The sequence below is a fragment of the Anopheles cruzii genome, chromosome 3 (genome assembly GCF_943734635.1).
Source record: "Anopheles cruzii chromosome 3, idAnoCruzAS_RS32_06, whole genome shotgun sequence".
In the NCBI taxonomy this organism is placed as follows: domain Eukaryota; kingdom Metazoa; phylum Arthropoda; class Insecta; order Diptera; family Culicidae; genus Anopheles; species Anopheles cruzii.
In genome coordinates this window covers 32521104-32533114 of record NC_069145.1, presented here as the reverse complement: position 1 = coordinate 32533114, position 12011 = coordinate 32521104, and the positions used below count along the sequence as shown (strand labels likewise).

At 55.7% G+C, this 12011-nt stretch overlaps 1 protein-coding gene across 2 annotated transcripts in view; it reads left to right on the top strand.

The window, feature by feature from the left end:
* Positions 1–12011, top strand: part of LOC128272229 (elongation of very long chain fatty acids protein AAEL008004) — a 35413-nt gene that overhangs the window by 11024 nt on the left and 12378 nt on the right. For both annotated transcript variants that reach the window (XM_053009997.1, XM_053009998.1), the window contains exon 3: positions 11089–11297. In XM_053009997.1, the coding sequence (XP_052865957.1) occupies positions 11240–11297 (58 nt within the window). In that variant the 5' untranslated portion in view covers positions 11089–11239. The remainder of the gene's footprint in view (positions 1–11088; positions 11298–12011) is intronic.

Genomic DNA, 12011 nt, shown 5'->3' with positions numbered 1-12011 from the left:
TTGTTTGTTTTGTTGTTTTGTTTGTCGTCAAGATTTGAAGTCACTACTTTCTTGTAGATTGCCAGAAAAGCAGTTTCATAGCTCGATTTACGGTTGAAGACGTTACTTCCAGTTTACTTGCGACATCTCGGACGGAGAGTTGAGGATTCCGCTTGAAACAACTGATCACCCGTTTCGTCGTTTTTATGGTCTCCTGGTTTCGGCTTCCACCTGATCCAGTCTTTCTGACTGTCGTCGAACGTTCTCCGAACACTTTTAGTATATTGGTGACGGTTGATTTGGGCACATTCTACAATTTCGTCAACTTGACAAGCGAGTAGTTCTGCAAAGTGCAAAGCTTTGAGAGAATGCTCCTCTTATTTCGAGTCCATTCCCACAAATGAAGGGCAAATGTCAAAATCGAACAATATGTGTGATACTACACGTACACATCTTTAAAATGAGAGGTGTACAGGATTTTTTGATGCACTATGAAAAATAATGCGTCAAGTTGAAGTTGACCAAATTTTGACCCCTAACACCCTTTAGAACGGGCATTTGGGAAAATTTAATGTTAATCAGAAAACTCAGACTTAATGGCCTAACGATGGCCAAAAAGGGCCCACCTGACGTGCCGCTGTTGCGGACAATGATTTATTAGAATACGTGAACAACAAGAAACACTCATTCACGGACATCCGGACAGACCCCCGGTGGCAGACTGTTGCTGCCTGCCGACCAACTTAGTGTCCGCACGGGAGGCGCGTGAGAAGTGATTTGTTTATTTGCGTTTGACACATCGCCCAGCACGCGAAGGAAGGTGGCCCAGCGGCCCCGACGATACTTGCGCGTGTGCTTGTGCACTAATGCATGATGCATGAGCCAACAGTCCGAATGCAATTTATCGATTCGAACCCGAGTCGCACGCCGCACATTCTTTGTTGTAGTCAGTGGCCGAGAATCACATCGCCCAGAACCCGCCGGCGCCGGTACCAGTGCTCAGCAGGTTGTTGTCCAGTCATGGTCCGACTTGATCGCCTAATGGCAACACCCGACCCGGGCAGGACATCTCGGCCCCGGTTCGGCCCCTAATGGTGTCGCGTCACATCAAAATACTTTTAGCGACCCATTGGAAATCGCTATCTTGAGCTTTAAATCCAGTGTCAAGACGAAAAAAACAACAAGGAAGTTACCGAACGCGGCGCTTATTGCCGCAACATCAACGCGTCCACCTAAGTAATTGGGCAACGAACGCGGCAAGTGCCGTGTCGGGTCGTCAAAAGTCGAAAGCACATTCGATGGCCCAATCGATAACGGTGTGGCTGTCAGGCGCCTTTGCCCTTTCGAATTTGTGACCAGCAGCCAGCCAGCGTTACAGCAGCGTGCTTCCGCAACTTCCGCCGGCGGCCTATGAGGCCAGCCGGCCAAGTTGCTTCCTATGAGGCCGTTACTTTCTTCCGAGCAAAAGAGGGTCACCGTCGCCGCCGCCTCCGTGTTGACATCCGCACTGCCGTCGATCGTGGGAAAATGGGCAACGAATCCCCGTCGGTTGTGGTAATGTGGCGTAATGCCTGCGACTGCTGGCTGACCGATGCGAGGTTCCGCGCGTCACTAATTTCGGCCCGATCACCTGACTCACGGGCGGAAAAACACAAAAGGACTACGCTCGGTGTACGCTCAAGGCCACACGAAATGGAAGCGAGATTCCAACCGTGACCGGGCCGGCCACAGGACGCTCGCCGTAAAAGAGACTGTGTGCTCAGGCCGAGATCGGATCGCGCGACGCAACGAGCCCGTTGCGGCAGAGAAGTGATAGTACGGGCGCTCGTAGGCCCAGCGCCCTCAGCGAGACCTCCAAGGTCTTCCGCGGTGTCTGTGGCCCGACACTTACTTATGTGCGGCGGGTCCGTCACGAAGTGAAAGTTGAACCTGCGGCCGGATGATTCTTGCGCGCCCGTGTGCGTACCGAAGGACCTTCTCCTTGCCGCCGGTACCGTTACCTAAGCCTTTCGGTGCATTGGACTCCGGATTGGGTCCGTTATTCGCGTCGAGCACCTTGCGTGGCGATGGACGGGTGGCTTTTGTGTTGGACTCTACATCTTGGCCCGGTGGGCCAGATTAGTAAGCTCCAGTTCGCGTCGGTGACCATGGCATCCATATTTATAGTATCGTGAAACTCGTGACCGTCTTCCGTCGGTCGGTCACGGCAATGCTTCCAATGGCGGTTCTGTTAACACTTTTCGTACATCCGGCCGCCTGGTTGGCGTGCCGCGCTAGAAGCGCACCGCTCTAAATACCAACCGAGCCAGGCGTCGAGACCGATCCTCGAGCCGCCCCAGTTCAATGAGCCACGGAGCACCAGTTTTCCTCTGAGGCCGGATCGGACACAACTTACGAGCTGCGACCTCTGCCGCGGCCGGGGCCGCGGTTGCTGGTACTAAAACAATTAGTTCCATAACTTTGGCTTTACTTTTTCTCCATCCGTCGCGCGGCGCCATTTTCGCAACTTCCGTTCGACCTTCGCCACGATTCGTGGCTTCTTGACGAATGACGCGCTACGAGGCGGACGCGTGACCATGGCGCGGGCCCGGTCCACCGAAGGGGGGCCTTGTTCGCGGGTGATCGCGTGCAATAAACTTCGGTCCGGCTGGCCCTCCGGCTGGATAACCGGCAGCGATTCGGGGCGCCCGCCTGGCGAGCAAACTTGACGCGCCTAACCTTGGCAGGAATGTAAACACAGAACCACCAGTGTCGGAGTGACGGAGACGGCGAGCAGAGGCAGCCCGTTTCGCGCCAACGATCGCCGCTTATCGATCTTTCGCGATCTGGCTTCGGTTGTGGTCAAGATTAGAAGCTTCGAACTGTGGGGCGGGGAACTTCGTTCGCCAAAAGACCCTAGACCCGCTGACCTGGCCACTAAAACGGCTGGGCGGGGAGCAAACCAGATTTACTGGATGATGGGCGGGTCCGAGAGCATGCGGGGCCCCGCACGAACCGGTGACATGTTGTCGAGCATAATGAGCCGCTGGTTTCGCGTTTGCAAAACTAGTTTTCTTTTGGGCCGCGCGTTCCGCGACTGGCCACTGGGATTCCGCGCGATGGCTGTGTTATCTATTCTGCTCAATTTTATCTGCCTAATCCCCAAATTTTGGGTTGCTAGAGCTTGATAGAGCACTCGGCAACACTCGACGCAGCCGGCCAACAACCTCGCCCGTCGAAACACAACGTTACAGAGAGCAACAGAGGTTAATATTGTCTCTGTTGCTCGGTTGCTTCGTTTGTCCGGCCGAGGTTCCTTTGCCAAGAAGACATCTGCCGAGCCTAACCGGTGGAATTGAAGAAGACTTCGGCATGACTTCGGCACTTCAGATGCCTTCAGCGTGAGAAGATTTGGCTTGTTGCGAATGCGAAAAATAGGAGCCGTGGGCAGACTTTCCGGTTTTTGCGGGGCTACATGCCTCGAACGGATCCGCAAAACCCACTCCACGGAGGGTTCGGTTTTTAATAATCATAATAATGTGAGCCACCGTAGTGAAGACACGAAGAATGTGTCATCGGATGCCAAGCAGCGTCCCGGAAGCAGCGTTCCACAGGACGACGAGATGGAATCCTAGACACGGCGGCAAGTTTGTGTTGTCTTCGATCGATCGATTGTAGTCACTGAAAACCCGTGCTACGAGGCGGCGGCTGCGCCAAGGAATGTCTGCCCCTGGATGATGGTGCATACCAATTGCGAGTGCTCCTGAGGGGGCACTACTCCCCGGGCCCCCCCCCACCTGGTGGAACCGTACCGTGTGACGAAAGCCGTGACGAAGACCGGTAACGCATATCAAACAGTTCATGCCGCCAACAGTTGGCACGCAATTCCTGGCCGCGTCTGGTGGCTGCCTATGGAAATCATCGATTCCCGATTGTCGTCGGGCCTCTGTGTGTTTGTGTGCGTGTTTGGAGATAGATAAGGATGGGTATTGGGGCAGCACGCGACTGGGGAGGCACACCTTGAACCGTCGAGACCGTCAATAGGGGTGGCGAAGCGACGACACATTGGGTCACCACCACCTAGCACGCCTAGATCTGGCGAAGGCTGGGCCTAGTCCTGCGCTCGGCATCAAGTGTGTAGCGTTGGCACATCGAACTGTATGAAGAAACACGCGGTGAACCTTGTTCCCGAACTATGGGACCCGAAGTGGACCTCATCTCGTGGGGCGCTCTCCGTAATCCAGTTTCGTCTTTCGTGTCATCCTCCATCTTATGTTGTGCCTCGTGCTCTGCTCTGCTCTGGTAGTATAGTAACTCGGCCTGCGTCTTCTGTGGAAACGATGGCGTAGTAGTCGAAGTTTTCTTTCCCCATACGTCGGGGCGACCCGAAAATTCGAAGATCAGATTTCGGACAGCACCGTCGGCGACGGCGACGGCGCCGTCGACGCCGAGACCTACTAACCGCGTTAATGAAAGTAAAAGTACGCGACTTCTTCGCGCGCGCGTCCCACGTCGTTACCATCGCGGGGTGGCCACACTCTCTCTCTCTCTCTCTCTCGCTCGTCTGGTGGGGTGTTGAACGATGGACCTGGCGTTCGTATGTGTGTGCCTGTTTTTTTTATCTTCACTTGGGTCAGTGCTTCCCGGTCGTGTTGCTTTCGATTTTTAGTACCAAGCAGAGAGAGAGAGAGATGAAGCGTACGATAGATTTCGGTGGCGGGGTCGGCTATCTGCAACATAACAAGTTAGAGTTCGGCCAGGGTTTTCGGGGGTTTCGGACAGGCTCGGTCCAATCGATCGAGGGGGGGTCGATGTGGCCCCAAATGTGTATCACCGATTTTAGCTGTCCCCTCTCTCTCTGCTCAGCCTTCGGCCGTAGGCTAGGTAAATACTGGGAGCCTCCCAGTACAAGGGGGACTTATGTTACGCGATCGGTTTTTGGTACCGCAGGAGACCACACTGGGGACTGGTTGGGCCAGTCAACTGTGCAAACAGCTGACAGGGATGCGCACCCTTCAGTGCTGGGTCAGGAAGTCAGTACCCGTGTCTGATGCTCCCTTTGCGGCAGAGACCCTTTCTGGACGGCCAAGAGGCATCGGGTGCAGCGCCCAGCGATATGACGGACAACGGCCCGCGAGGCCGAAGCTGGTGTGTTTTGGTGGGGTTCGTTGGAGCGCTTTGGGTGCGTTCAGCATTAATCACCCAATTCTCTCGTCCGCGCAAGTGGGCGCGACCTGCAGTGGTGCGAGTAGCGGCCGCCGCAGCACCAGCAGCAGCAACATACCTGCTTTGGTCGTCGCCATGTCGTGACCTTGAGCTGGAGTGTGCTGCTGCCGCTCTGTCCGCCACGCCACGTTGTGTAATGTCATTTTATTTTATTATTCAAGTTAAGTTTTGCCGCATTTCGACCCGCGACCCGCTACCAGTAGTAGTAGTAGTAGTAGTAGCAGTAGTAGTCGGCCCCCGGTGGTGGCTTTCTCGCAGGCTTTCGGCTTCGACTTCGGCCGGTTTGCTGTATTATTTGATTGGCCGCCTCCGGTTCGCGGTCGCGGAGAAGGTGGGCAGGGAAGTAGGACAACCAATAGCGCGCCGCACTATCGCGGCCCAGTGGCCACCGGGGAGTCAAGTTTAGCTGCGCGGCGTAAACCGATCACCACCGCGCGCTCCGTTTGATGAGTCCTCTGTGGATTGGAGGTGGATACTTGCTCAATCACCCCAAAATAAAACAAAACACTAGACACGACCCCACCACCCCCCACGCGGTAGCAAAAGCCGACCCGACCTGGCCAACCGAATCGACCTCAAGACGGGGTGGGTTTCGAGCGCTGAAGACGTGAAATTTTCATACAAACGACACTGAAATGGTCACTCCGGCGGCGGTGGTGAAGGTTGTGGAATGTCGGCGTCGTCATCGGCATCGGCACGGTCGTGTGTTGCCCAATGTTGTTGTGCGCCTTGGGTGGGTCGCGGTTGGAGCTTCTTCACAACCCCCTCGAGAGATCGAGCCTATCTCGACAGCATCAATCAATGGCGGGCTAATAAGTTGCTCCGTGAATGAAGCCATTTTCCTTCCCGATGACCAAGAAAGATGAAAGAATGCCCTATCAATGAGATGACAGCGACCTCACCAGTAACGGACATTTTTTGTAAGAGTCCGCGAACTGGAATTCGAGACTAGCAGAACGGTCGAGCAAACGACGCTCCTTCGACTAGTAGTCATTGAACATTTTCTCGCTTGAGGCGACTAGACGTGTGACGTGAAACATACTTATCTCGATCAAAATAAAAATAAGGAATTTCATTAAGAACGTTTAGCTTTGGGATAATCAGAAGACGCCGCCATCCTGTAGTCCATTGGCCCATCGAAAAGAAGCCTGGATATGGACCACGCAGGCAGGATGTTGGCTCCTGACACCGATGTCCTTGCGATCTCCGGGAAGAGTTTCGAAGCTTCGGTTGCTAATCAGTCCTCCGGTTGCAGCGTTAATCGAATTCCATCCAAGAAGACGGTGCCGAACCACCCCCCGCATGACAGCGTGTTTCGAAAGCTCCACGGGTCACACCTGCAGAGTATCGCGTCCCGGATCACCCGCTTTGCGATCGACGGATGCTTTTTCGTCCTGCGTTCGCCCGATGACACCTAATCGGGCACGCACCGCGCGGGGTTGACGGCCACCGGCTGTAAAGGTTAACCCCTCTAGGTGCGTTTTGAAGCGGTGCGTCGTCGTCGTTATGCACTGTCACCAGAAACCGCACGGTCCATCATCAACCTACGGCCGGACGGACATCCCCGTTCCGTGTGCGTGTGTGTGTCAGTCGCTCTCTCTCTTTCGCTCGCTAGCACCGACGCCGACGCCGAAGTCGTTTCCTAATACTCGTGTCCCGAAATACACACGCTTCGTGCGGGACGAGAGCGAGACGGGGCACTCGGGCTCGTGTATCGGGCGCCCCACTCTCGCACATTTACTCGGGGCGCGCGGCGGTTGGTCGGACCGTTTGCCTGAAAATAGCGTTTTAGTAGTTGGTCGATTGTCATCGCGCACGGTTTCTCGAGTTCGCGCGCCAAACGCTTCGCCGCTGTCAGAGTTTCGGACGCGGAAACTCGCGCCACCCAGCGGAGTGACCCCCCAACCCCCCCTCTCTTTCGCTTTGGGAACCACGGCAGAGGATCACGTAGAACGTGGTGAGTTTGTTGGAGTGCGGCTCCCGTTCTTTTCCCGTTCTGACAGAGCGGCCCAGCGGAGTGTGTGTTGTGTGTGTGTGTGGCACTTTTTTGACGGGAGTGCCCCGGCGATCGATCATGCGTCACGCGGTATGATGCCATTCCCTCGAGATTCCCCCCGCCGTGTGTGACTGTGTGTGTGCATCGCGTGACTGGATACGAATCCCCCCGGTGTGTGGATTACGAATCACTGTTCCTTCACGAATCACAGTCGCCCGAAAGTGCCTGATTGTGCGTGCGTGTGTGTGTGTGTGTGGCTCAATTAAACCGAACAAACTGTGAATGGGGCCGCTCTTGTTGTTTGTTGTCACTTGTTGTTGTTGTTGATTTTCGCCTCCGACGGAGGTCCTTGGTGCGTTCCGGAACCGTGTTCGCTGACGAGGAGGCCGGTGGTGCTGCTGTCTGGGCTGCTTTGATCCAATTCGCACCTTCGCACCGGTTCGATTATCACATGTTGCTCTCGCGATCGGAGCGTTTTTCGACGGACAGGGTGACAGCTGTCAGAAAAAAACCGAAACCGAACCGATAACCAAATCAAAGTGAAACTTAGTGAGTGAACACACACGTCGTGCGCGAACCGCCGGACGGACGGACGGGAAGAGGGGAGCGGGGACGGGCGTACCGGTGCTAACAGCCGCACGGCGGTTACACAACCGCATGCGCGCGCGCGCACCGATCGCCTCCCGGCGCACCGTCTCATGGACGTCCAAATGGGGATCCAAAAATGTGTGGCCAAAGGCCAAACCCGAAACGGCGCCCCACATACCGATCCGGCGCGGATCGAACGGTTCGGGGGGTTGCTGGCCAGAAGTGGGTGCGAGTGGGTGTCGGCGCTTTATCTGCGCGGTTGACACACAGCACAGTGTGGACAGTTACGGTTCCTTTTTCTTCTTTTTTAGGCCCGCATGCGATAATGCGCGATGGATTTCGGATTCCGTCATGCGTTGGGACGATAATTGGCCGGGAGGGACGTTGCGATTTCCGGTTCCATCCCTACCGCGGACCCGGTTTTGTGAGGGGTAGATTAAAAGCGCGTAACCCACCGTCACCGCCAGGTGACTGGTCGCTTTTTGGTTATCACGCCGGTTGGACCGCCTCGCTCCTGATTCCCCTTCGCGGTGGAATCTAGATGTAGGCCACGGGATCGGTGGGCCTGTCCCACTGACACGGCCGCCAATGTGTGTGTCGGCGCGCGCGCGCTTAGAGATACCACCGATAAGAACCGCGGGCCGATCGGGGCGGCGTGTGATTCAGCCATCCCGGGGTCCCGGAGGATTCGGCCGGTTTCGACACACTTCGCTGCCGTTATCCGACCCCGATATCGGACCCCGATATCACTGGACTCTGCTTCCCAGTTCGCCACAGTTCGGCTGATTCATGGCGTAACCCCGGCCACCGGTTGATCAGTTGCGGGGTTCATGATGCTTCCGTATGTCGGTTACCTTTGCACCGAAGGCGGAGGCACGATAAAAGGCTTTGGTGTTGCAATGTTTGCCAGATACGGCCCGTGGTGCGCCTAAAAGTACGGTCGAAAAGTTTGGTGCCGAATATGATAAACCTGTCGGCCGTGGGGATGAACGCCCCAGATTTTACGGGGGCGCCGTGTGACTCTGAGTGGCGGCAGATAAGCGGTGCGGGATAATCTAGGGGCAGACACGTGTTACCAGAGCAGCGCCCGTCGAGCGGACTTGTTGCTTATGATTAGAAAGGGCCTCACGGGCGGGCACTTTGCCTCTCGACCATCCATCCATTATCCGGTAGCGTTGTCCGTTTCGGGGTTTGGCGAAAGGTCCCTCTAGGGGTGAGATCTCTCCAGCCCCAGTTTTACATAACGGACACGAGTCGGACCTTGACTTCTCTGAATCTGGGCGTCCATTCCCCGATGTGGTGCTTAGCGCACGAAGCACGTCCATCGCTCCTGGACGGAGCTTCCAAAGGCAATTCGCATGCGAAACAGGGCACATTCGGGGCCAGCAAATTCATGAACCTCGGCGTTCTTCGTGCCGAGTCCATTGGCACGCCGTCATCTCGTTGGTCGTCAATGAAACACCGTCCGACTGTCTTCCGCATAAAGTTTGTCACGATCCTCTGGTGATGATGATGTTCGTCACCGTTTCTTGGCGCCCCCTGTCATGTCAGCGACCTCCCCTCAGAGTGTCACCTGGCATGGTGATGACGCACGCACGCACGAACGTACGCTCGTAGCAGCAAATCGTGTGACTATAAATATAGAATCGTCACGGTTTGCTTTTTTCGGGGTTGACGAAAAAGATTTCGCTCACGAAACCTTGGACACAGTCCAAGTGACAGTGTCGAGACTGTTTGGGCCAGATTGCTGCACTTTGCACCGGGGCCGGCCAGATGCGAAGCGATCGGACACAAGTTGAACGTGTTTGAAGCATTTGAAGTATGCCGAGTGTCGCCCGAGGCCGCCGAGGTCAATCGGTTACAGCATTCCGTCGGAGATGACCCTGCCAGTGTTGGCGCACCCAACGCTCCGTAGTGTGTGCACGTGCGGCCGCACTTGATTTCTGCCGATGATGTCATACGTTCGCCCTCGGCTGCAGCGGCGACGGCAGCGACTCGACTCAGCTGTTTTCGCTTATCTGACCCCGCGAGATCGTACAGCGCCGTCGAAGAGAGCCAGCCCCGCTGATTGATCTTCGCCGGAGGCGGCCAACGAAACATTGCGAACGAGCGGAACGCGAGTGGCCGATCGTAGATCACGTGCCAGAACGAGTTTCAACGGCAGCCCGCCCGGGGCCTGAGGGTACGACAACACCCAACCCAAGAATGGGTGTTTTTGAGGTGTTTCAAGTTGTGTCTTCGCACGTCGGGCCCGCCCGACTCATAATGTGAAACACGATACACACCCCCCGGGTGCCCCGGGGAGAGGCGCCCGGCTCCCGAGATTCTGGACTGGACTTGCTGGCGCCGTCCGACTACGACGGGGGCGCGCTCGATTGGTTACTTCCCCCGGGTGGGTACACCACCACAGCCTAGAACGTTTTCCGGCGGGCGATGTTGAAATTCCGAGTTTTCCGAGGGTGCGATGTGGCCTAATTGATAAGCGAGGGGAGGCCTGCGGCTGCGTGTAAAAAGTGTGTCAGCCAGCCAGCAACAGCTTTTTACCCGGTGGAACCACAGACTGCCTTCCACTTCCCTTTTGGTTCGCCGAGTGCCTCGTTTGTATTGCGTTCGGGGCTAGAACACCCCGGAATCGATAGAGAAGCGGCGGACGGCTCACAGGACGACCCAGTGTTCCCGATGTAAGGGGCGAACGAGGCGACCATCTGACCGTCCGACCGTATTGGCACTGTTTTGATCATTTGAACCATAATGGGGTGTGCGGTGTGGTATGGTGTGCGGCGATGATTGCTGACATTTTCACGGACCATTTGGCCGTGGTCGGCTGTGGTCGTCGTAGCTCCCAGCACGCTTTCGATGTAGGAAGTAATGGAAACGCACGCAGGAGACCGAAGCGACTGTGAAAATCGTCCATTCGTCCCTGTTCCCTGTGGCGCAGGGACTCGGTGCCTCGTTCGAGGCCACACGGGCGGAGCTGTGTGTGAAAAGGGCGGACTTTCGATTAATAATCGATGCAGTGACGAACTCGTCCGTGCCGTGCCTGATGGCCCGCTCATGTTGGTCATTGGTCGCGTGTGGCCCCGTGCTTCGATCGAATTACACGTCCCGGGTGTGTGTCTGTGTGCTCGCTTTCGAGTCGGACATGAGCATCAATGTTGCTCGGCACGCTCTCTCGGGCGGTGCGGTAAATTGACTCCGTGTCCACATCCTCGCCAATCGCCTGTCATCGATAGTGCCCTTGTGGATAGTGGCTTTCGATTACATTCGATAATCAAATTATCACAATTTTAATGAATGTTTGGTTTTCGGTTTCGTTTCAGCATCAGCTTGCAATTTAACAGCCAAGCGGCCGTCCCCAACCCTGCGCAACCCGAGCAACACCACTGCCGGCGGCCGGTCACCCACCAGCGAGCGTCGCAACCGCGTCTATCGTGACACATCGTACCGCACACACCGCTACCACCGCACAGAATGGCCTTAATTATGAAATACATTGACAGTATGCATCACTACATGGAAAAATTCGGAGGTAAGCGTCGGCCGCCGCCAGAACGACATAACTGATTATGCTCTTCGTTTAAGAATGAGGTCTCGCCACACGCCACGTTATTAGTGTAATTAGCACAGACACGTTAAAGGTGCGCAGACACCACAGCAGAACGCAGGTTGCAGAACGCTTCAGATCCTCCTGCGGACGAAATATTCATTCCATATTGATATGAGGGCTAAGAGTGAGAACCAGAATCAGGGCGCCATTGATTAGTTGCACCTTTGACCACGAATGACCACGAATATGATTAGCCACGGTATAGGCCCCAGTTTACAGCCGATTGCGAGAAAGCTTTGTCAACCTGTTGATGGTGGAATATTTTTACTTTTTTGCCTCGGGAACGGTCACCGCTGGTCATTCCACTTTCGCGACTGCAACTGGGCGCGCTGATTGGCTCAGAATATTAATGCCGCCGCCGCCGACATTCGGTGCGCGTTCTGCGAAACGGTGCGATAAAGTGTCGCCCCCGACGGAACGGAACCGGTTCGGTTGAATATGCATTGACGCGGTGCAATTGCAGATGCGTTGCGTATTTTAATTCCTGTGCCACCGACCGGCCGCAGAAGTGTTCTTGTGGAAGCGGAACACAAACCGGCACACGAACCGGCACCCCGAGCAGCGGCGTGTCTAAGCAGCTTCCGGTTTCGAGCCCGGCCAGTGTGCAACCCGTTTTCCATATCGGGTCACCCCGAT